Source organism: Lycorma delicatula, chromosome 4 (assembly GCF_047948215.1).
Source record: "Lycorma delicatula isolate Av1 chromosome 4, ASM4794821v1, whole genome shotgun sequence".
Classification (NCBI taxonomy): domain Eukaryota; kingdom Metazoa; phylum Arthropoda; class Insecta; order Hemiptera; family Fulgoridae; genus Lycorma; species Lycorma delicatula.
In genome coordinates, this window is record NC_134458.1 from 17,771,072 (window position 1) to 17,796,833 (window position 25,762).

At 31.4% G+C, this 25,762-nt stretch overlaps 1 protein-coding gene across 5 annotated transcripts in view; it reads left to right on the top strand.

Moving 5' to 3' along the window:
- The window catches only part of LOC142323146 (kanadaptin), a 58,543-nt gene that overhangs the window by 19,034 nt on the left and 13,747 nt on the right, over positions 1-25,762 (top strand). For all 5 annotated transcript variants that reach the window (XR_012756032.1, XR_012756031.1, XR_012756033.1 and 2 more), the window contains exons 4-8: positions 3,120-3,303; positions 16,640-16,773; positions 20,250-20,407; positions 23,500-23,673; positions 25,040-25,421. Coding sequence is in view for 1 of the 5 variants with exons in the window: in XM_075362412.1 (XP_075218527.1) it covers positions 3,120-3,303; positions 16,640-16,773; positions 20,250-20,407; positions 23,500-23,673; positions 25,040-25,396 (1,007 nt within the window). In the remaining 4 variants the exon portion in view is untranslated. The remainder of the gene's footprint in view (positions 1-3,119; positions 3,304-16,639; positions 16,774-20,249; positions 20,408-23,499; positions 23,674-25,039; positions 25,422-25,762) is intronic.

Consider the following 25,762-nt stretch of genomic DNA (forward strand, 5'->3'; position numbering starts at 1 on the left):
GAACATAAAAAAGTAAAGGTAAGAGTGTTCTCTAATTCTATACTTTGAGGAGGCTGAAAAATATATTATATATAGCTATTTAATGTATAGAGGAAAAATGGACTATAAAAAATTTAATCTAAATAAATTAATAATAAATTCCAACCAGGCAAAGTTGTCCTTTAAGTTTTACCATTTACACATAAAATTATGTAGTCATTAATTTCAATAAATTTCAATAAAAAATGTCTAAAATTAATTGTAATACATAAGTATGCAAAAAATAAACATTAAGGTATTTCAGTATAATAAAATCATAAATAAAACTAAGGCATATGCAGAAAATTTCAGAATAAAACAGGAGATAAAATATGCTTATTACAAGAGGAATAGCATAAACATTAACTATATTATATAATATGCATTTAAATTTACTAAAAATTTTGGGTAATATTATACTCAATTGTATATATATGATTTTATCAAAATTAACACTATATATATATATATATATATATATAATAAATTATAAAAACAAGTCACAAAAAAATACATGATTTGATAGAAATTAAAAATAGTAAGAAAAATACAATATATAGAACAGATAACATTTTTAATGTAAATCAAATAACGATCAATGAAAGAAATAAATAAAGATAGTATAATTTGTACATATGTTGATAATATACAGAAAAATCAGACAAATTTAATATAAATGATAATTTAGTAAATCTAACAAAAGTTGTTTTCCAAGATCAAGAAAAATGAATAATTGCAAATTTATTTCAATTTAACCAACCAAATAATAATATAGATAAATTTATAAAAAGCACAATAATAGATTCAGAATATAATATTGGCAAAATTAATTGTACTAATGAAGAAAAAGATAAAATAAAAAATGATATAAGTAATAAAATTAATAAGTTTAAAAATAAAAATGATAAAAAGTTAATTCATTATAAAAATTTAATAATAAATAAAAATAAAATATATAACTAAAAAACAAATTGAAAGAAAATAACTGTCTAGTAATAAAATCTGGCAAAACAAGAACTCCCATTATTATTCCGATTGATGAATGCAATGATTTAATACAAATATATAAATGAAAATGGTTTTAAAAAAATTAATGACCCAACCATTAAATTTTTAAGAATTGCAGAAGACCTCATAGTTAAATACAAAGAAATATTTAATTATAATAATAAATTAAAATATCATAGCAGATTATATCCACATAAACCTTATGCTCCAAAACTCGCAAGTCTCCTAAAATTACATAAAGAAGGTATCCCTATGAGATCATTAATTAGTTTCAAAACTGCCCAAGTTATATAATTATTGATTTTATTTAAGTTATTGATATAGTAATTAGATCAAAGATTAATTTAAATATAATATAAAAACGGGTATGAATTGAATGATAAATTCAATAAATTAAAAATTAATAATAAAACTAAAATGATTAGCTTTGCTGTAACTAATATGTACCCAAGTATTCCCATTGGTTATACAATTTCAATAATAAAAACAGGGGAAGACAAAAAATTTATACATAACATATCAACAATAATTAGAAATATATATAAACAAAATTATTTTGAATTTAATGGAACCTGTTACACACAAGAAAATGTTTTACCCAAGGGATTTCCCTTATCTGCTGTAATCTCAGAAATTTATCTGCCGGAATTTGAAAGTAGAACAGTCTATGGCATAAATCGCATACATAAAATTATATTATGGGTCATATACGTAGTTGATATTTTTGTTATATTTGAACCAGTTATAAATAATGAACATGAAATAATTTTAAATAAATTAAATTCTTATAAAAAACATTAAAATTACGTATGAAATGGAACATAAGAGAAAAAGAAAATTATTTAGATGTAAGTATAAAAATAAATAAAAAAATCAAATAATAACTGGAGTATATAAAAAACCTTCCTCAAATTAAATCATTAGAAACAAAAATTCTAACCATCCTTGGTCCCAAAAGATTAATATTTTTAAAAACATGATAAATAGAGCAATAAAATACGTAAACAATAAACAGGAATTATATTATGAAATAAGTAGTATAAAAAATATAGCTCTAAAAAATGGATATCATACATCATCGATTGATAAAATATAAAATTTATAAATTAGTAAAGACGACATAAAATTAAATATATTAGAAAAACATTACGTGTATAAATACAAACAAAATTTCAATCTGATAAACCATCAGACAGTATTTGAGAGAGACAGTCTTACAAAAACTGCAACAGATTACAACACTTGTGTAAATTAATATGCAGTTTTCATTATGTTAGTATTTTTATTTTAACATTTTTATTACGCAATAATGGAATTATTTCAATCATGATTGAGGTTGTGAGATCCCTCGAAAGTACTTTCATGAAAAATTAACGTAAAATATGTCTTATCAATATTCTGTAGTGGATGGTTTATTTAATAGAATTTAAATATTAGTGTTGTGTGAGTTCTTTGGGGAGGGGATCATTTCTTGTGGATTATGGCCATCCAAATTTCCAAATGTACCTTCCCCAGATTTTTTTTTGTTTGGGAGAATTGTTAAAAAAAATTTTATAAAAATTACTTTTACACAATTTTAATCAATTCAGACAGAAAACTGATAATGAAATATCCCACATTAGTGCAAGAACCATTAAAAGTATTAACAACCAACCTGAAAAATTGTTTTCCTTGTACAAGCTGTACATCTATGTAGCCTATATTGGTGGTGGATACTTCAGACATTTTTGGTAAAAAAAAGTAATAAAAATGTTTATTTTAATAAAGCTTGAATGTTATTAAATATTATTTTAATTATCTAATAAAGATGTTTCTGAAGTGGACCTTCAGAAAACCTTCTGTCTTATTGTATAATAAAGTGATTAATTCTGCATGTTCTGGTAAATCAACAAAACATTTCAAACATATGGACTCAATACAGACATAGCAGTATGTGCCTGTTGTAGCTGCTTCACGGCAATAACACAGTATCTGCCCACCTCCGACATATGAGAATTTAAAAAAATATTTCGTTAAAGTATGTTTACTCTGTAATAATGGTTAAGTTTATACATAATTTTAAATGTTTAATGCAATCAGTTACCATTTTTTAGGGGATGATGCTAGTGAAAAGGATGACCCCTTTCCTTCTTTCAATGTATTTGCTGACACTTCTGATAAAAGAGAAATTCCAAATCCAGTCACATTTTTAAGCAATTGGTTTGAGGAAGAAGAACAAAACATTAAGAATTTTTTAACTACTGAGAGGATAGATGATAAAATAATGTGTACTCTGAGGTATGTATGTAAACATATGAGATGTAAATATTCTTCTATTCTTTGAAAATAATTGTGCATATATTATTAATGCCAGTCTGCTATAGCTTTTACATAAATTTATGTAAATGCATTGGTTTGCTTGGCATTTCTCCTGCCACCACCCCATTCGGTCAGCCTAAAACATAAGATTGAATGTCTGTGCCTCAAACGGCTACTGAGCCACAAAACACTTTAGCGACCAGTGTCCTAACTAGCTCCTAGAGCTAACCTAAAAGTGTGAGCGTAATAAGCGTGGTACCATACACTACTCACTTGCGTGTCCCACTGCCCACTTGTCATATATCACTAAAATAGGTAGGTGCATCCCGTCAACTGCTAAAACATATATAACTATCAATAATTAATTTATCTTTTATATGCCAGTGTTAAATATTTTATTATATTGTAATCCTGTTTGATAAAAAATATTTGAAAATGAAGTGCAATACCTGTGAGAGAGCATTACTGATTGATGGCACATACATTATTTGTAATTTTTGTTTATATGGTTACCACCATAAATGCGTTGCAATTACGGAGAATACATATCAGCGAATGTCGCAGAAAAAGAAAAAAGAGTGGATGTGTTGTGAGTGTCGCAAATCAGTCAAATCTACTGACAACAAATCAGTGGATTCGACTAAAGAAATATTAGATTTCACCAGTATTAATGAATTAAAAGTTATCATTTTAGAACTCAAAGCTGAAGTCAGAGCTTCTTCCAGTAGGACTGAAAATGAACTTGGTAGGCTATCCCTGTTCTATGACGATATTAAAAATGAAATTAGTGAATTATAGAAATATAACAAGGATCTTCTCCAAGAAGTGAAGCAACTCCGAGAAAGTGTAACAGAGAAAGATAAGAAAATCGCTTCGCTAGAAGAAAAAATCATACAGCTCGAACAATATGGAAGAAACAAAAATATTGAAATTCACGGGCTAAAATTACACCCCGATGGAAACCGTAAGGAAAATTTACATGACTCTCTTCAGAAAATCGCTGATTAGATATTCCGTTCAGCTTGGACGGTGTGGAAGTGGTTCATAGACTACCTACTAGGAGGAAGACTGATTCACCCCCAATCATAGTGCAATTTAGCTGCAGAAAAACGCGAGATTTTTGAATCAGCAAAAAGCGCGAGAAGCTGACAAATGATATGGTTCTTGCAGATGGAAGTGACAAAAAAGTGTATATTAATGAAAATCTAGTAAAATCAATAAAAGACTTGCTTTATAAAACAAAATAAAAAGTGGTTGAACTTCAGTACAAATTTGTTTGGGTACGAAATGGTAAAATATTTGTTAAGAAAAGTGAAGATGTGTTTGCTATTAAAATTAATACTGCGGCGGATCTGCAAAAAATCAAGTGAGTTATATAAATTTGTAACTATGATAGCGTTATCCCTAAGAGTATAATAAAATTGTTTCGTGATAATATTATTGTGTACATTACATTCAGTTCTGTAAATCTAAGTTCACGTGCTAGTTATTTCTATCTTTTTATTGCATTTTATATTTATCATATTCTGTTATTGATGACTCAAGATTCTTGGTATTACTGTTCCAATAGTATAAAAAAAGGAAGACTTTCACTTAATTTAATTTTATGCCAATTCAGCAGCTGCTTTTCTATGTTTATAAGCATCAATTTATTTCTTAGTGAATCATAGTTTAATGAAAAATATTTTATTTTTAGAAACTGGCTTTAAATTGATAAGGATAATTGATTTGCATAACGATGTATTTCTCATGCGAGCCTATCTCAAAAATGTTATCTCTGTTATGGTGACGACATTGATATCAAATAATATGATACTGATATCATTAAGTTACACCTACAATTTTATTCGAGCGTTTGTTCTATCGAAAATATGTTCTCCCACCCCTTTAACAAAATCGGTTATACTGTGTTTTTGCGTAGATAAGACATTAGTCATAACAACGATTAGTATTAAATTAGTCTTTACATATAAAATTTATATGTTTCTAAATAAAATGATTATATTATGTTTAGATACAAATTATAGCTTATGTAATCTGTGCGTTTTAGACATATTTTCGAATCTCTATTGAAATGGAAAACATTAATGAAAATAATATTTTTAATGGCCGGTTTTTGGCTATTGATAATTACTACTCGAACCTAGATGAATTTTCGCTAGATTACTCCAGTTTATCGAAACTGGAGTATACTTCACCTAGGTAATAGTAACGTAGATTTGATAGTTCTCAGGAAATAAACATTACGGATAATGACATAAGTTTAATTGATTTTTATCAGATTAATGGCTATGACTCCTATCACTGTGTCCGGAATATTAGGTCTGGTGGTGGTATTTTAATTCTTTGTCGTAGCACACTCAGTGCTGAAAGAATAATGTTGGATTTGACTGTCTCAAGTTATGAACTATTATGCATTCAGGTTTCAGTGAAATTGGGCGTTAAGACCGATGATTTTACGATAAATGCTTTTACAGACCGCCAGATTTAAATGTTCATGAATTTTTACATGATCTTGAACATATTCTACATAATTATAATAATAATAATAATAATGCGGTCTTAATTGGAGAAATGAATATTGATCTTACTAAGGAAAATACTGTAGTTAGTTACTATCAAACCTTATTACATACAATGGGATTCATGTGTTGCATATCTGATATAACGAGGGAGGAAATAAGAGATGGGGTAATTGTTAGATCTTGTATAGATCACATTTTTATTAGAGGCTTTCCTGATTACATTTTTTCTTGAGTAATTGAAACTAAAATTTCTGATCGCTATGTGGTAATAGCAGATCTGTTGTACAAGAATTCATCCCAACGACCGATGGATGACAGTCTTGGTTCATTTTACTTAGATAATGCCTTAATTAGATATAAGTTAGATAGCATAAATTATGACACCTTAGGTAATAAGATGGATAATAATCCATCTGCATATGAGAAATTCGTTGATATGATTAATTCTGTGTATAACAGTTCTTTAGTTCGTAGAAATACTGATAGGATTAAAATTCAAAATAGAAAAAAGCCATGGATGACGGATGACATTCTAAATAAAATAAAGTATAGAGACAGACTGTTCAAAAAATGGAAAAAAGCACCAGCTAACCTGGAAAATCGAAAAGATTACGTATTATATAGAAATAAAATTAATATTGAAATACGAAAAGCGACGGAGAAGTATTTTAATGATAAATTTAAAAATTTTCAAAAGAATGATGTTAAGGGTAACTGGAAACTACTTAACTCTTTGATGGGGTTACCCTCTAAGCGTAACTTAGACGATACTATAATTAAACGTGTAAGCGGTACATCTAATGACGTGGGTAAGGTCGCTGCAGACATAAACGGTAAACACTTTGTAACTTCAGTAGATGATATTAAACATAATTGTATACATAAGTTCTTGAAATTCACGGGTGGCAATTGCATGCAGCTTGTGTCTTTTCATTTATCTTTAAGTTCTCCTAAACAAATAGAAAACATAATTTCATCTATGAATGATAAAAAATCGCCAGGTGTATATGGCACACGGATCAAAGATTTGAAATATGTTGTTAATAAAGTCAGCCCTTTAATTTCAATTATAGTAAACAATATAATTAAATCAAGGAGGGTTCCTGATCTACTGAAGATGTCTATTGTTAGACCTATCTATAAAGCTGGTTCTTTTAAAGATTTAAATAATTATCGTCCAATTTCTATACTGTCATGTATCGAAAAAGTTTTTGTATGTCTCTATGCATGTTACTAAGTACCTTGATGATAACAAATTAATCAGTGAAACTCAATATGGTTTCAGAAAGGGGATTGGGACTAATGATGCTATAAATGATTTATCTGATTTTGTCAATATTAACTTAAATAAATGTAACCATGTAATCTTACTTTTTTTAGATTTTCGTAACGCCTTTGATACGTTAGACCATCATAAACTTCTAGATGCCCTAAATAAGCTAGGGTTTAATGGCCCTTTTAATAATATGCTACAAAACTATTTAAGTAACAGAAAACTTATTGTTAAAATTAAAGATAAATATAGTGATAGATACGAAACGGATAGTGGCGTGCCTCAAGGGTCTATCTTGGGTCCAACACTTTTTAATCTGTATGTTAATGATATGTCTAGCGCGATCTCTAATTCACGTCTTTTGCAATACGCTGATGATAGTGTTTTAGCACTTGGACATAAGCAATTGGAAGAAGCAGAGTTTTTAATGCAAGAAGATTTTAATAATCTATTAAAGTGGCTTCATGACAAAGGCCTAATTATTAATGTTAAAAAAACTGTTGTTTTACATGTAAGATCTCCTTATCTTCGATCTCAAAGACCAATAAAAATTATTTGTCATACATGTGACTGTATAAAAAATTACCACATAAACTGTAATTGTGAACATCTCCAGAATGCTGACAAATACAAATATTTGGGTGCACATTTTGACTCTTTTTTTAAATGGGATCACCATATAACACATATGTAAAAATTTAAGAGTGGTTGCTATGAAATTCCACCACATCTCACCCCTCTTACCAATTCACTGTAAATGCTTACTCTATTCATCCTTGTTTGAATCTGTTATTCGATACGGCTTGACAGCATGGGGATCAGCCGCAGAATATCTCATAAATAAAATAAATTTAATACAAAATAGGGTCCTCAAAGATATTGCTCGTTATGATTCTGATAACAATTATGACACCAATTTAAATAATCTTACAAGGTTTCTGTCAGGTAGAGGTCTATTTAAATTCTTAATTATTTTTAGGAACTTTTACAACAGTGAATACAGGGTAAATGTAGAAAGTGGATACAATTTGAGAGCAATTAGCTTTGTTACAGACAGATATAATAATACTTATGGTAAACGATTAAAGAAGTATGTTGTTCCTGCATTACTTAATTCTTTACCGAATCACCTTAATAATGTAAAAATGATTTAAAAAACTTCTCATTGAGTGGGCATTAACTATAACGTAATAGGTACTAACAGGATTCATGTTGGATTTATACTAGCAGTCCAGACAATTATAACATGATTATAGTTATTATTTTAATATTAATAATTATTATAAATCAATAAATAATGTATTGTTGAATGGTTAAAGCTTAGTTATTTATTTTCTTTATGTAATTGTTGCAACAAGATATTAATTGTGTAATTAGTAGTTGTAATTAAGTATAGTTTTGTTTCTTGAATATAGTTTTAGATACTAAATCTAATACATAACAAATATTAAAGAAATAATTTGTTCATTAGTTTTTAAATATATAGTTTAATTTTGTTAAATTAATTTTTATAATTGTACTACTATTATAACTATTAGAAAAACTAATAATATCTTTAGTTGTTACATAAAATTGGTTATTGCATTAACCACTTAATAATGTAATAATAATTCTTTAGTATATCTGTCGACAGACTTAGGTCTGACGGATGATCATGTAAGTTTTAAATTGTAAATAAAATAAATAAATAATAACATATTAAAAAAAAAAAATCTCGTCAAAGACAGCAATTTGCTGCCACGCGTAGGCCGCTGAATGCCAGAAAATACCTGTCCACCATTAAAGCGCTTGAAGCCTTAATCTGGCTGGTAGCCAGCCATATCTCTCAGTTAACTTTCTACAGCAGCGCGGTAGAAATCTTTTCCCTTAGGTAAACTGCTGATGTCGGTTGAACAAAGCAACCGCATCAAGGAACTCCCACATGGTCCAACAATGCGGCTCACGGCACATTGATTGGCCCCGCTTAGGAGTGGCCAATTTCCCCCTTGACCTCTAAGTTCCAGGGTGGCCTGAGTTCTGGCCCCCCCAAGAGCTGGGTAGTCGAACATAATGTGTTCGTTCAACTGGACCTCCCTGCAGATGCACAGCTCATCAGCTGCAAGGCAGAAGCGAAACAAATTTTAGTTTAAATTTACATGGTTGGATAGCACTCAGGCTCCCGTTTCCCTTAACAATGAAGGAGAGGCATACCATCCCTCCAGATCCTGTATAAATCTATTCAAGGACCTTTCCTTAGTCGTGGTATGCCATTCTTGCTGCCATGCTTCCATCGCAAGGCTGTAAAGCCTCCTCCGCAGGCAGGATATGGGCAACTGTTAAAAATTTAGGACCGGTGCATTGAGATCACCGTTCTGTTCTGGTACAGGCCAGCTCAAAACCGCATCACAAATACCTTGGCCTCCCTGTCTCTTTGCAATTTCCTTATTACTGCCTGAACTTTCACCACTAAATCAATTGGGAGAGCCTTCCCCAATACAGTGGTAGCCTCTTAAGAGGTTGTTTTAAAAACAACAATGCATACAATTAAGGCTCTGCACTGGGCACTCTTTAAATTTTGAATAAGTGGTCAATTTCTTTTGAACCTATGCGCTCAAATGGACGCCGCGTAAGAGGTCATACTTTTGAAGACACCACGGTTCACTATGTACAAATGAAGGCCAAACAATCCGTAATCCTTTCAAGCAATCCTAAGATTGTGCATCACAGAGACTGCATTTGCTGCTACTTGCCTAATGTAGTTGCTAAACAGCAACTTCTCATCAAACAAAACACCTAGCTACTTATGAACTCGAACTAGGCGGATTGCACAGCCTTTATACTTAGTATGGGGCTTACAACTATGATAATTTGTCTGCATCCTTGAGAACCATAAACTTCATCTTGGGCACAGAAATCCTTAATTTTGAATGTCCAACCAGCCCTCTGCAGTTGACAAAGCCACCTGCACTCAGTCTTCTAACTGTGGTCGTGAATTACCACGAACTAACAGGAGACACTCATTGGTAAAACCCTGGGCCATGACCCCTTCCGGGAATGGTCATCCTAAAAATCCATCGAATACCAGGTTCCACAGCAAGGGACCAAGAACGGAGTCCTGCGGGCTTCCCCTGGTGACAGAGTTTTCCACAACTAGCTGTGCATCCTTAAACAGAACTGTGCGATCTGACAAGTAGTCACGTACTACGGCCTGCAGGGCTATGGGAACATTGCAGCGTTCCAACTCATAGAGGACAGAACTCCAATACAAGGAAGGAAATGCTGCCTCTATGTCAATAAAAATTGCCAAAACTTATTTACAGTCGGTGCTTTTCACCTCGGTAAGAGCATTTAAGATGCAATCCTCGGTGCCAACCCCTTTCATGAAGCCATACTGGCCTCGATTTAGAAATGAGTTCATATCGATGCTTTCCCAGAGCCGCTCCACAACCAGCCTTTCCAGCAACTTGACGATTGGCGGCAAGAGGCTGCTGGGTCGATAACTGCTGACCTCACTCAGATCCTTTCCTGATTTTAAAAGCACCCTCACCAAAGCCACCTTCCAACAAGTCGGAAAGCAACCCCAACTTAGGCACCCCGAGAACAGTCTGCCAAGCGACTCTTATGAAAGGCAGCAGATGATAGAAAATATCCGGGTCAAGTTGGTCAATTCCCGGTGCCTTTCTTAGTGTCATTTGAGAAACCACTCGGTCTATATCTATGGGTTCCACAGCCCTAACGCCGACTTCTGCTTCACCCTCCAGAGCATCTGGAAACAGAATATTCAGGAAAGCCTGGTAAGTCACCACAGATGTTAAAATTTGGTCATGACCACCAATCTTGCATCAAATTCTGGACAGCATGTGCAATGGCTTTAGCCGGTAACATGACTGCGAGCTATCAGGGATTGCCCTGCAACTCACGCATGGAGTCTTGCCAAAACTTGAGTTTGGCTTTCTTGATGGCATGAACGAACTCATTATGGTTGCGCCGGTAGATCCGCAGACCCTCAGTGCACACATCATCAACGATAATCCCCATTAGGGGGCAATGCTGTCATCTTCTAGCGGACTTAGCTCTTGCGCGTAGCACTCTAAGGTCAGAGTTCCACCACTTTTTCCCAGGTTTATGTAAATGCATGTCAGTTTTAATAGTTATTAGTCAATTGCGGGAATAAAGTTTCACTTTATATTATGCATTATTCATAATATATTCATTTATGCAACATTATTATGTTTCATTTTATGCAGCATTATTGTTCTACTTGACAGTTTATTTCACGATATGATTTTGCTATCATCTGTTATTTTGTAGATATAATGCTTTGACAGAATAAAGAACATTTGTGTCAGAATGTTCTAAGTAAAGAACTGATGGACTGTATCTTAAAATGTCCAGAGTTACTTAATTTAGAGGTTATAAAAAGATAGCCACAAAACAGAACATAATAGATAGTTATTTTAATGAGTAATGACAAAAAAAAATTATATTGCATCATACTACAAATCTTTTTCTTTTTCATATTTAATATTTTAAGTGGCATTAACTATTATAGCCATTAGCCTCAAAAAGGCCAAAAGCATGCAGAGAACTGCACCCAACATTTCTGAATACAGCAACTGGTTCATTGAATGTGGTCTTGGCCATCAGCATTTTGCCTTCACACCCTTTAATTTCCAGCATTTACTAAACAAATCTTTTTTTTATTTAATCAGTACATAATAATATATAGACTGTGTAATTATAAGAATCATTATAAATGTAAAAACATAAATTATTAGGTAAAAAATAGATGTGATTAATGTCCATATTAATTATTTAAAATATGAACACTACAAATATTAAGATAAATGCATTAAATATAAAAAATTATTACAAAATAATCACAATTCAGAAGATGTTAATGAAAATTATTTTGGGTACATTTGTATACACATTGAATAAATGGGATACAGAAAAATCTGGTCTTTTTTAATTATTATTTTACAGTTTTATCAGCAAAGTGAAATTATCTGTGTAAAAGAAAAATTTTTAATTTTATTCTGAATAATTGGTGGGAAGGTTTTTTTAAATGGTTTGATAATTTATTAAAAATGGTTATGAAAGCATAATAAGGCCCTTTCCCATAAACCAAAGTATTGAGCGTTGATTTATATGAAAACAGTTTGTTATTTTGTAGGGGTGGATTCTTTTTTTTTTAGTAAAGATTGCACATGCATAAATATAAACATAAGGATAAGTTAATACATTTAATTTTGTAAATATTGGTCTTCACATTTCATATTTATGGATGTCAAACAGTGATCTGACAATTAATATGTGTATCTTAAAAACTTGTTTTAACTTTTATAGGGTGCCCCAAGGGATGACATACTTTAAATTATACGTACCCATAATAAATATATTATGATTAAAACCTTAATTCTTTATTAAGCCACTTTAAACAAAACAGTTTGATTTGATATTGTAATCAGTCAATTCATTTAACAAAATACCCAGGAATTTTGCTTTACGGGCAGTAGAAATACTATTGTTACCATTAATGCGAATTCTGTTTGCATGATTAACATTGTTATATCTAATTGAGAAGCACAATGCAGTTGTTTTATCCATATTTAAAATTAGATTGTCATCTGAAAAGATTGTTTAAAATGAATGGCTCAAGATTTTGAGGTAGGTCATTAAACAATAAGAACAAGAGATAAACATTAAAAATTATAAACATGACTGCCAAAAAAAAATTGCTGACAAACATTGCTCTTTAATATAGATTAGCTCTTTAATAAAGAGCATGTGGGTGAAAATTGGTTCAGCCATTGAGCTGCTACGATGGAACAAACATATATGTACATACAATCACTCTAAATACATCACACTATTTTTTGGGTAGTTGCGTAAAAACAGGAGACCAAGGACACTTCCTGGAGGCACTCTGCATTTTATGTATTGAAATAAGGACTTCATTGTATTCTTATCAAAAGATGAAATTTCAACAAATTTTTTTACAGTTGGTGAGATATGATAAGCCAATTGTAAGCAGCTCCTCTGGTACCATAGCCACAAAGTTTTTTCATCAACAAAAAATGTGGAACTAAATCAAATACTTTAGGGAGATAGCAAAAAATTAAAAATAGAATCCTTTTGTTGTCTATGCAAATTAAACATTTTTCTAAATACTAGAAAATGTCAGTGTCCAAAGTTTGTTAATTTGTTATATTTTACAAGAAATTATAAGTCTGTTTTTCATAATTTTTCAAATATTTTAGGAAATACAAGCAATGAAATTGGCCTATAATTTTTTTAATTAAGCGCTGAACCTTTCTTAAAGAGGGGAATAACAACAGAAGTCTTAAAAATGATGCCCTGGATGCTCTGGGCATCCTGAGCAGCAGATTAATGAAATGTTGTTGCTGCGATGACAGTCCAGAGGCTGAATCTTAAGCCCAGACAGAAGCTCAATCTTCTATATCAGTTTGTTCTCCCGAAATATATCCACTCGCTGGTAATAGCGTGGCCATTTATAAAGACTCTGGATGAGGCTGACGATTTCCTTCGGCGGATAATAAAGGAAATACTCCTGCATCACTCCACCACCGACGGAATATTATATTCCAGAAAGGCGGATGGGGGCCTTGGCGTACCAAGGTTTTGGAACCTTGTCAAGGTAGCAGGTTGGAGAGCAATGTATAGTCTCCTCTGTATTAATAGTACAGCAGTCCAGCACTACATTTTAACAACCGGAGCTGAAAATAAGCTCCGAACAGAATTATCCAAGTATGATATTTCCTGGCCCCCTTCGGCCGGTGATTTTAACCGGCCGAAGTTAAAATTTAAAATAGAGGAGGTAGATCGATGGGGGCGTCTGCCAGTGATGGGCAAAGGCGTCATTTACTTTAAAAATAATAGGAAGGGAAACTCCTGGCTGTTTGAGGAGGGACTCCTTATGGATTCCTGCTTCATTAATGCCTTGAAACTGAGGTCAGACGCACTCGGAACTAGAGTCACATGCGCACGGGCCTTAGGGCCCAAAAGTGATAGAAATTGCAAAGACGCCGTTGAGACTCTGGGTCATGTCTTGGGCAGATGTGTACCAATAAGGCGAAGTATATAAGAAGGCATGACAAAATAAAAGACCTTCTCGTTGATGCCTTGACTTCTCCAGAGGGAAATGTGGTCACTGTAGAACAAACATTTTGCAGCCCCATTGAACCTGGAACTGACAGGAGTGAAGACCGCTTGAAGCTGGATATCGTCGTAAAAAACAGTTCTGGTCTCTTTGTGGTCGATGTAACTGTTCGGTTTGAGAAGGAGACTTCGCTACATGCAGCTGTGGAGGAGAAAGCTGTAAAATACTGGCCCATCCTCTGTGAGGCAGCTCGGGTTCTCAACTACCATGGCGATCGCTGTGAAGTGGTTCTGATCATGGTTGGCAGCAAGGGAACAGTACTGACCTTTACTGCACAACATCTGCAGACGCTGGGAAGTTATTCCCTGTCAATTGTTAAAACAATGTCGCTCATCACCCTAAGGTCGTCACTAGAGATCGTGCTCCACCATATTGATGGCTGATCGCGTAATTCAAAATTCCCTTTCAATATTTTGTGATCTAAATTCTTTTTTTTTAGTATTTAATCTGACGAAGGGCAACCGAATTTCTTAATCCGCGGTGAGTTCAACCGCTTTTGCGGGAAGTTTTAAAGTTTATTTAACAAGGCCCTATGGGCCACACAACTGAACTCGCCGCGCCTTAGTTATAAGTTAGTATTTAAGTATTGCGATCTTAATGCTCTATGAGCAAGCCCGACTAGGCGGAGTATTCTAGAAAGAAGAACCCCTCTGGATTTAACAATCATTAGCATTCTAATCCTAGCATAGAAATACTCCATTGTTGTAAGATTCATTAATTAAATTTGCAAGTTATAATAATGGCATCTATGATTTGTTTTAAAATACTGGCAGGAATTTCGTTGTCACCTGCTGAACTTTTATTCTTTACACTTAAAATACAATTTTTAATTTTCTTGATATCATACCTAGAATGACTTTCTGATACATTGTTTGACAATATTAATGTTGTTTGAAATACTAGAAAAAAAATTATTAAATTCCCCCTACTTTTCTGAATGGGGATGAGATAATGAAAGTTGAGTCCTATTTTTGGTGAAGTTATCGGATCTGTTTTATTTCTAAATCTGCTTTCACTTTTGATAACTGCCCACATAGTTTTAAATTTATTGTTTGAATTATATATTAAGTTATAATCTTTTAGCAATACAAATAACTTAATCATGAATTTATTTGTAATTTTTCAAAATTCTGGATTTTATATAACTTCTAAGTTAACTAAGTTATATTATAAATAATTCTTGACAAATTATATTTAAACCTTACAGAAATTTCTTAGCATAGAGCTAGATTTTATAATTTTTTAATTAATCCTCCTTGAGACTTTCCAGATGTTATAAGAACCATTAGTTTGTAAGGGATGAAGGCATGCTGACATAACCAGGGCCTTATTTATTTGTATGTTTAATTTATAAAGCCACTATTGTTTGAAATTTTAATTTTGGTTTTGTTTCTGTGTGTAGTTTTGTTTTTATTTTAATGGAGTTATCTGTACGCTACTGCTCTGATTTATAAACTGTTCCCTGGAATTACATTATTACTGGTATATCGACTAAAAATTATCATTTTTTTTTTTCAAATAAGTCCCAATATAATATTTAGCTTTATTGTAACAGTTTTTTTCTGACATTATTATCTGCTTTAATTCATTTTAAGCAAGTTTATTTTCAGGTTCACTCATGACTGAAAATAAGCCTCAGAGCACTTCTGATCAGGCTAGTGAAGCCGTGAAGCAATTACATGAAAGATTCACACTTTGAAAAGACTATAAGTTATCCATTATTAATTAAATATAAAGGAAGAGTTATTAATATTGATTTTGTCTTTTAGCTAAAAAGATATTCCTTGCTATCATCAATAATAAAATGAAGCTTTTAAAAGAAGATTGAGTAAATAAAAATATTAAATGGATCCTTACTTTCCATATCCTTTCTGTTTGTTTTTTTTGTGATGTTGACTGCTAGAACTGTAGGATATTTTTTAAATTACGATAACTGTTCATAAACAAATAATAAACTATCAGTCAAACTGCATGTCATCTCATATTTTTTCATGTACTATAGATTTTAAATATTTAATCATGTAATTTCTTTGCTGTCTTAACTTTATAAATACAATTAAAAGAAGAAACTTCACAATGTTGATTAATTAATTTATCCATTTTAAAGAATATTTGGCGCAGAATGTAGGGTTTCTTCATCAGTTATTTATTATTCCATATTTATTGGTATGTACCTACTGAAAGTATGTGGGAAGATGCTTCTGAACATTTTATATGCTTTAAATGAGTTACTATAGAATTCTACAAAATAAGTTTTTTGAACAATTTTCAACTGTTAATAACAGTAGATCTTGATACTGGTAATTTATATTAACTACTTGGCTACTTGGTAATATATATTTGCTTAATAATTAGGTTACCTGAAGAACGTGTTGGAGAAAAGTATTCGACTAATGGTGCAGCTAAAGATAAAAAGGAAGCTATGAAACTGGCTGCAATAAATGCTTGTGATTATCTTATAAGGAATTGTTTTATGAATGAACCTTGCGGTAAGATTATGCATTTAATATTAGTAAAATAGTTATATAATACCATTTTTAACAGACTTCAAAGTACAAGGTTCTAAGTTTGGCCTGTTTAAGTATTTTTCTTGCATAAGTATATTTTGATTTTTATTTCTCTGGAACTAGATTTCATGAAAACTTGTGTAACTGTTTTTCCTGACATCTTAAAATTAAGGAAGAGGAGAGAACCATCAGCCTACAGACAGATTGACTGGGGGAAATCAAGTTAGTTTATAGTTTTGGCAGGATTATTTATAAAGTAAAATTAATTTATAATGTAATGGATCAATGTTGACAAAACAAAGATACTAACAACTGATGGCTCACAGTCCACTGTTTACCTCAGAGGAGCTCAGGTCGAACAAGTCCAAAAATTCAAATATCTCGGATCGCTGGTCTAAGAAAAGAAAATGGCATCCGCAGATGTAATCTACGCCAGGGATGCAGCTACAGCTTTCGCCTCACTATAATGGTTCCTGTGGAAGCAGGCAAACATTACCATCCAGACAGAAATCCTCCGTCTATTCTGCACATTTGTCATCCCAATTCTCCTCTATGGATCAGAAACTTGGATCCTCCTCCAAACAGACTTGAACTGGCTAGAGGTTTTCCAAATGCAGTGCCTGCACCAGATCATATGGGTGTCACGTTATGACCATATTCAAAATGGAAGTTATCAGATCCAAATGCAGGCAGCAACCAATGTCTGAAGAACAGATCCAAATGTGGAGGCTGAGATGGTTTGGTCATATGTGCCAGGTGGTCCCAGATTGCTTGCTGCACCCTCTGTAGGCAAAATCCTACTCTGTGAAAGATTCAGAGATCTGCACCAAAGAAAACTTGGATAAATCAAGTTGCAGATGACCTGAGGAATCAGCAAATTGACCTCAACCAGGCCTAGATCATCACTATAGACCATAAAGCATCAGAAAGCATTGTGAGCAAAGTTCAGAAAAATACAGCACCCACAGCAGCACATTGGTTGCACGGCCAACTGGAGATCAAACAAGAAGAATGGAGTATTAATAAAAAATGCATTGAATTTCTGAAAATTTGAAATGTAAATGCCACCATGATTATATGAAAGTTATAAAATATAATATGTGTAAATGATATTTGTAGTCATTTCCAGGAATTGTAATTGTAAACATGATGTACTAATGTCAAAGTAATTAACTCTTTTATAATTATATGCTTATTTCAAAGTAATAAAGGTTTGTTGAAAGTAATTGCTGAAATTTATGAGAATAAATTATAAAATAAAGGAAAGTTATGTTATAAATATTGCAGACGTTTAAATTAAAGGGAAATTGATTAAGATTTTAAATTCCATTATGTAACTTAGTGTATGTTTTAAATACACTCCTGAATAGGTTATGCTGTATTAATACTGTAGTTAATATCAGTATGAACTGGAAATAAACTTGTGAATAGAAGTTACTAACAGTAAAGTGTATATATGTTAGGTACCAAATTATTAATGGTTATAGGTAGCTTAACATGAACTAAAATTCACTCCTGCCAATAACTAGAGAAATTGAGGTATGAATTGAATTTTCATTGCCTTCACAAAGTTGAATGTACTGTTGCACATAAGCATGCATAGCTCCCAAAAATGCAAGTAATACTCAAGCAAGTGACACTACTCGATTTACGTTGTGGACTGATTGTGTAGTAAACATCAATATTCTTATAAAAGGAACTCTGCTTCATGTACCTCAGGTGCTTTGCATACATTATAGCCATAATTTATATCAAGACAGAGAGTGTAAAACAACAAATTATTGTTACTTGTTATATGAAATTATATTTGTTAAACTAAAATGTAATAAAAAAGATTATACAGCAGAAATAAAGTTGCTGGTAAAAAAACTGTTATTGGTGAGTTGCATTGATGATTTTCTTGGCTAAACAAGGGATTGAACATACCAAATATTTCAAAACTTGCTCAGAATTACTGATTTGTATGAAGACTGCTGTGGACTGAAATATTTTATTTTTTAAGCACAAAATTTGGGATTGAAATTATATACTTTCTGCTACAGTTAAAAATATATTTGTAATTTTCTACATTTTGTAAATTAGAAAAGAAATACAAACTTCATGACTGACAATAAAGTTTAGTGTTGGTAATTTAATAAAGCAGCCTGTATGCTATTTTTGATGTAGATCATTACATTGAAATATTGTTTCATAATGGTTAAGGGATTTGGTGTTAACTGCTGACATACAGTTATTTTGAAGTCTAAAATGGTTTATGGTTGAGAATTGTATATATTTTTAATTACACTACTTTTATGGGAAAATTTTAATGTATGATCTTACATTTTTTTGTTGTGAATATTGTAAAATAGTGGAAAGATGTCTTTCAGAGATGTTATTCATATGAAGAAGTTTATTTTTTTAATGTATTAGTTATTATGGTTATAAGAAAATTTGTTCACTTTAATTTACTTGTTTTTCTCAAGAACCACAAGAGGTAAACTTAAATCCTGCATCCCATATTTGAGAATCTTTTAAAATAACTGACAATCATTGACATATGGAATAGAAATTGATAATTGTTAACAGCCAGTTAGTGCTGATTATTTTATAAGCATCTGTTTAGCAATACGGTAATATTGACTATAATACAAATATGTGTGCTGTCTGCAACAAACTACACAGTTAGTTTCAGTTCTGTGGTATTGTGTCATGCTTATTATAAGTAAATCATAAACTTAAGATTTTTAATTGTTAATTATAAATAGCATATTATAGATCAGACACCAAAGGAATTTAAACAAAATGAACTTAATTTGTTGCTTACAAGTGGTTTTTACGTATTAAACATAAAGTCTTTACAGATGTATGGAATGTTTATAATAATTTAAAAGATGAACTGTTATTATTGACATTTATTAAGGATTTAATAAATAAGATATAATATCCATCCTCCCTACGCCTATGATATGAAAAAATGGCAGCTTTAATAGCGTAAATAGCTTAGATTTTATTACCGTAAGTACAGAAAATGATCTTGCTTTGCATAGCAATATATCAATGTCATCTTTCATCTGTCCCGCGTTATACATACTGGCAATTATGCTTCCAAAATATCAAGTCATTCAACAAAATTTTCAGGTGTAGCAAATAGTTTTTTCCAAAAAAGATTTATAGGATGAATTTCATATTTTGTTTTATATCTATTCATAGGATGGATACATAGGTGGATATTACAGCAATATCTGCATGTCTGTTGAAATTTAAATGCTGTCACCATCCAGCTTAGTTTAGACATTTACAACAGTAACAAAATTTTCTAGAGGATCTTAGTTGTATTCTTCATTGCTTGTGATGAAAAATGTCTGAAGAATGATTTTGCTCATTTAGCAATATTTAAAGGATGGTGATCAGTTCATAGTCTGTTATATAAAACAACTTGTTTATCAGTAATTAACAACTGTTACATTTAATTTTAGATTCAAAAAAGAGACAGAAGGACTGGGAAGAGAATGATTTCTATGACAGTGATGAAGATCCTTTTTTTGATCGAACTGGAGAATTGGATAAAAAGAGGAGAAAGAGAATGAAAGAATTAGGAAAGACAGAAGTTGTTACCCATACATATGAAAGTTTGGTATGCTTGTAATAAATTCTAAAGTACTAGTGCAGTAATGTTTTTTACTACCATAACATAAAATATTCACTATTTTAAACAAATAACAAAACATACCGTACAAGTTGAGAAACATTTCCTTTAACAGTTTATTAACTCCTGGTACATTTATATTTGTTAACCTGATTTGGAATTTTCTGTAGCTATATGATTTTTCTTAAAAAGTCACCACTTACGAAAACAGTTATTAGAATTAAATTTCTGTAAGAAAATTTAATGATGTAAGAAAGAGTTCCTTTTTTACTTTTACGTTAACAGTTCAAGATTTTTAGAAAATCATGAAAAACGTAGTGATTTCAAAATATTCACTGTAGGAACACGTTCTATAAATGGTATTCAAGGCACGTGCAAGGTAAGCAGATATAAAATTACAAACTTGTCAAATGTGTGTCCCCTAAATATCTATTTAAAGAATTTCCTTCGAGAGAGCCAAATTCACTTCTCTGCAGTCCAGTTCCGTATCATTTTAAAATTTTATCAGATTTACAAAATGGAAAGTGTTTTAGAAGAGTAACAGACAAGTTGTTACTTTATGGCTAAAGAACTAAGAAAAGACAATCTAATTCTCAATAATGTTTAACAAGACTGCGTGATTCTTAGCTTTAATCGAAATTAGGATTTATGTTTTAGTTTCATATAACTTGAATATTTCTTAATATTATTTCACTCAGACGGGTAGCTATTTTTTTTTTAAATTGTCTAATAATTACAAATAAGGTGGTACAAATAATTAGATATTCTTTGACCAGAAGACATGTCTTTATCTACTTTTATCTTTTGTGAATGATATGATGTACTATTTACTTTTTAAATTTGCAGCTAGCTGATATAAAGTAATTTTGTAGAATTGTTAGATCTATCATCTTGGGGAGTACGAGTTTAGAAACAGTAAGTTATTTCTGTAGAAGAGTTATTCTTTAAGACATTCCATTTTCTACTGTTGCATGAACTTAATATTTTTTAATTCTGTTTAGTAAAACACACATGTGCATATACATGAACACACTTCTAATTCCTACTATTCTATTTCACTGTCATAGAAGTTATTAATAAAACAAAATAATATATGATATTAAAATGTCATTATCCTTCATTACATAAGCATGATTGATTAGTTGTTGTTATTATTTACAAGTACACAAGACTGTATGTAATTGAATATGATTAAATAGCACGCAGAAGAGTATTTATTAAAAATATATCTGTAAATCCAGTCAGTATTTATCATTAGTTTTCAGCCCAGTTTTATCTATAGTTTTTGTTTTAATTGACACTCATGTTTCTGCTTTTATTGTCTTTATTTTCAATGTAAATTATTTTACAATTGTTTAGTTTTATCAGATGCTTTAAATCTATGCACATAAATTAAACATGATGTGGGTAAAATGATTTGTATATTACTGTATGAAATTTTTGGAATCTATTTAAATAGATTGTTTCCTTTTAATTCATGTTCATTAAAAACTGCTTGAAGTTTATATACTGAGGAAAAGTATACGTTATGAAACTTGCTGTGGTTTGAAAGTTGTTTTATGAGAGTGGGGTGAAAAGTACCAGTTTTCACCCAGAGATGGTGTTAGTACACTTAATTTCTCTATGATGTCACATGATTCCATTCTTCATTAGTTTACTATAAGAGTTTCAAGTCGTTGCAACACAATATAGTATTTACAGTTTGTCAAAGTGTAGAATTAGGGTGTTTTTTTTTTGTTGGAAAATGGTAAAGCTGGAAATCCATGCAGGGATTAAATACTTTTCTTTGAAAGGCTTAAGGCAAAGGAAATTTAAGAAGAGCATGATATAACATTTGGAGACTCTTCTCCATCAAATGCAACAGTTAAACGCTGGGTCAAAGACTTTAAAATGGGCCAAACATGCACTAGCAATGAATCACAGTGGATGGCCTTCTGAAGTGACTATCCCAGAAATGAGAGAAAAATTGCATGAAAACATTTTGGCAGATCAACGAGTTAGCAGAGTCTGAAGATTTGCAGAGTTCGCATAAACATTTGGACACAAACAAGCTGTGCACTAGATGGGTGCTTTGTTTGCTCACACCTGACCAAAAACAGTGCTAAAAAAATATTTCAAGCAGTTGTCTCTATCTTTTTCAGCACAATCGAGGGGAATTTTTGCATCGATTTGTAACAGTCGATGGGATGGGATCATCACTACACTCCTGAGACAAAACAGCAGTCAAAACAATGGGTTGAAAAAATCACCCTCCTCCAAAAAAAAACAACAAAAAAATTCACGCAAAAAAGTTGTGGCAATTGTTTTTTTTGTTATGCACGTGGAATAATTTTCATTATTATTTTAACAATAAACAGCTAATACTATACGACCCTGTTGCAGCATCTCAGTGATGAAATTAAGCAAAAACAACCGCATTTGGCAAAAAAAAGAAATGCTTTTCCATCAGATCAATGCTCCAGCTCATACTTCAGTCATTGCAATGGCAAAAATCAAATTACGGTTCAAATTGCTCCAACACTCCATATTCACCTGATCTGTCTCCCAGCAACTTTTACTTGTTTCCTAACCTTAAAAAAATGGCTTTGAGGCGAGAGGTTTTTGAACAGTAATGAATTTATTGCTGCTGTAGATGGTTATTTTAAGGAGTTTGATAAATCAACATATCAAACTGGCATGAGCACAATTGCAGAATGCTGGACTAAGTGTATAGACATGATGGTGACTGCTGAAAATAAATCAAAATGTACACAGAAAAATGTTTTCTTATCCAGGCCCAGTTCTTTTCACTCTACCCTCATATAATGGTTTTTATAATTGAACTTAAGGAAAAAACAGTTTGTTAAATGAAATAGTTTAAGGTTTTCATTATATAAGAGTGCTGTGTTATCAATACAACATTACAAAAGTTTTGTTTTCCTTAATTTATGTGATATGTATTACTCTATATAGAAAAAAATATCTTATTTGGTAAATACATATCTTATAAGCAGTATTGTTGAGGAATGAAACTCCTAACAAATGCTGTTGCAGTTAAATCATCTAACTTCTTATTCAGATCTGTCTTAAAAAATTTTCAGGTTAAAAATTATGAAAAGCTTTGTTCTGAAAGGGATGTTATACTTACTAGTTTGGATCATACTAAACAGAAGCTTGCTGAAGTGCCAAAAGAACTCAAAGATGCTGATGGTACAACAGTTTTCTTCAACGATTTGAACCGTAAAACGTTAGAAGAAAAGTTAGCTTCTGATAAGGTAAAAATTAATATTAACAATCATAGCTAGCTCATTAATATTTTTGATTTTATATGTACCACAAGACAATTATCATTGGTAGTCTTATCCACGTTAGTTAGGCTATTACATTATAGATGGAATAGGATGTCTGTTATGTGTGAGATAACGTAGCTGTTAGCTGTTTATGTAATCTCGCACATTAAAAAAAGTCTTTTGATGACAGCCTCATTAGTTGTCAATACACTGCTGGTGTGACAATACCCAATTCCAAAGGTATTTGTTGAAGGAAGAAATATAATTTAAAGAAAGTGGATTGATAGAGGGACTAGAGTGTAATCAACTCACAGTGACTCCTTAGGAGATTACTTTTATTTTAATTTCCTTATTTTTTTAATCATTTGTCATTTGATTGATTTGACACACTCAGTTATTCTGTATATTTTATTCATACTCATACTCTTCCATTCTGTCACATATTACTTTTGTTTTATTTTCAATTAGATAAGTGAATCCTATTTATCTTTTTCCTCCTTAGACTATGGCTACTCAAATTTTTCCTTCAGCTTTCTTATTGATTTTGAAAAGCTTAAGAACAATGTGGATCGAACAGGCTTACTCCTTTCTATGTAGGAAGTTTCTTCACTTGGTTTCTTATCATTACTGTTTGGTTTTGGTACAGATAGATAACATTTCTTTCTATACATTTAAATCCATATGCTTTCTAAAAATTTTAAAACCATTTTTATACTTCTATTTTCAGCCTGTCTTCCAAGATTATTCTGAGAAATAAAATTACATAACTTGAATTGGTGCTTCATAAAATCAAAATGCTTTTGTGAAGCACTTGGTATGCCTTTTAGCTCACATTGTTGTTTTACCATTATGACAGAACATGCTTTTGAATGTATTTTAATAAGGAAGTTAGAACCAATGAAATGATTGATGGAAAAGATGCAAGACTCTTAGTAGAATTGAACTGAAGAATGGCTAATTTCAATCAATCCTGAGAGTTATTTTTTAGTCATTATTTTTTATCCACATGATGTCACATAATTGTGATAGTTTTCACGTTTAATCCTTTGTGTTTCATTGACAGAATTTTATTCATGTTGTATGTTCTGCTTTGATGTAATTAGCATGGTATATATACCATGAAGTACTTGCTTATTTTAACTTAAGCAATTGAAATACAATAATAAGATCACTTCTTTCTAATTTTTTCCCATGAAATTGCACTTGGAATCACAAAATTTTGCTTATTATATACATCTATTGAAATATAATATTATTGTATGTATGTTTGGACTATAAAAAGCAAAATATTGACCTTATTTTATGTTGTATTCATTAACATATGTCTGTTTTTTTAACATTTTTATTACAGCACCAATTAGATGCAATTGAAAAGCAGTCTGTGGAAGTACAGAAATTGATGACGCTTGTTAAACCAGCAGAATTACCTGGAGCAATGCCAGTTAGAAAAAAATGTGCAAGTGATATACCAACAAAAGTAACTACAAAGGCTCTGCATTTTCCACAGAATGCAGTTAGTCATGTGCATTCTTCGGCTCTTATCCCAGTTGAACTGACTGATTTTAAAGAAATTATTTCCAAAGAAGAAAATAAAGAATTATCGGGAACAACTTCTAAATCAGAAAAAGCTAAAAAATCATATAATTTTCCCGTCAGACCACCTCCAGAGTGGCTGGAACAAGCTCAGAAGGAGATGTCACAGTCTTAAATAAAAAATAAGAAAAAGAAACACAGTAAGTATCTGTTAAGTGTTCATTATTAACATTTGACATTTTTTAACATATTTCTAGTGCATGGTAGGGCTTGTTTTTTCCCCTTGAAAAAAAAAAAAAATATATATATATAATTATTATCTTTTATGACCACATAGGACCACTTTCGTCAGTCTGTTATCCAAGTCTCTTCAGTGGGACTGTTTGGGCCTTGCAGTACTTTCTCATATGTTCTGATCTTTGTGCCCATTCTAGTGTTGAAAATGTCCGTGTTGTGAGTTTTATCTTGTGAATGTGAAGCAAGTGTTTTTGTTCTTGATATTCTTGTTTAATTTAATCTTATCTGTGGTGTCTACTGGTGT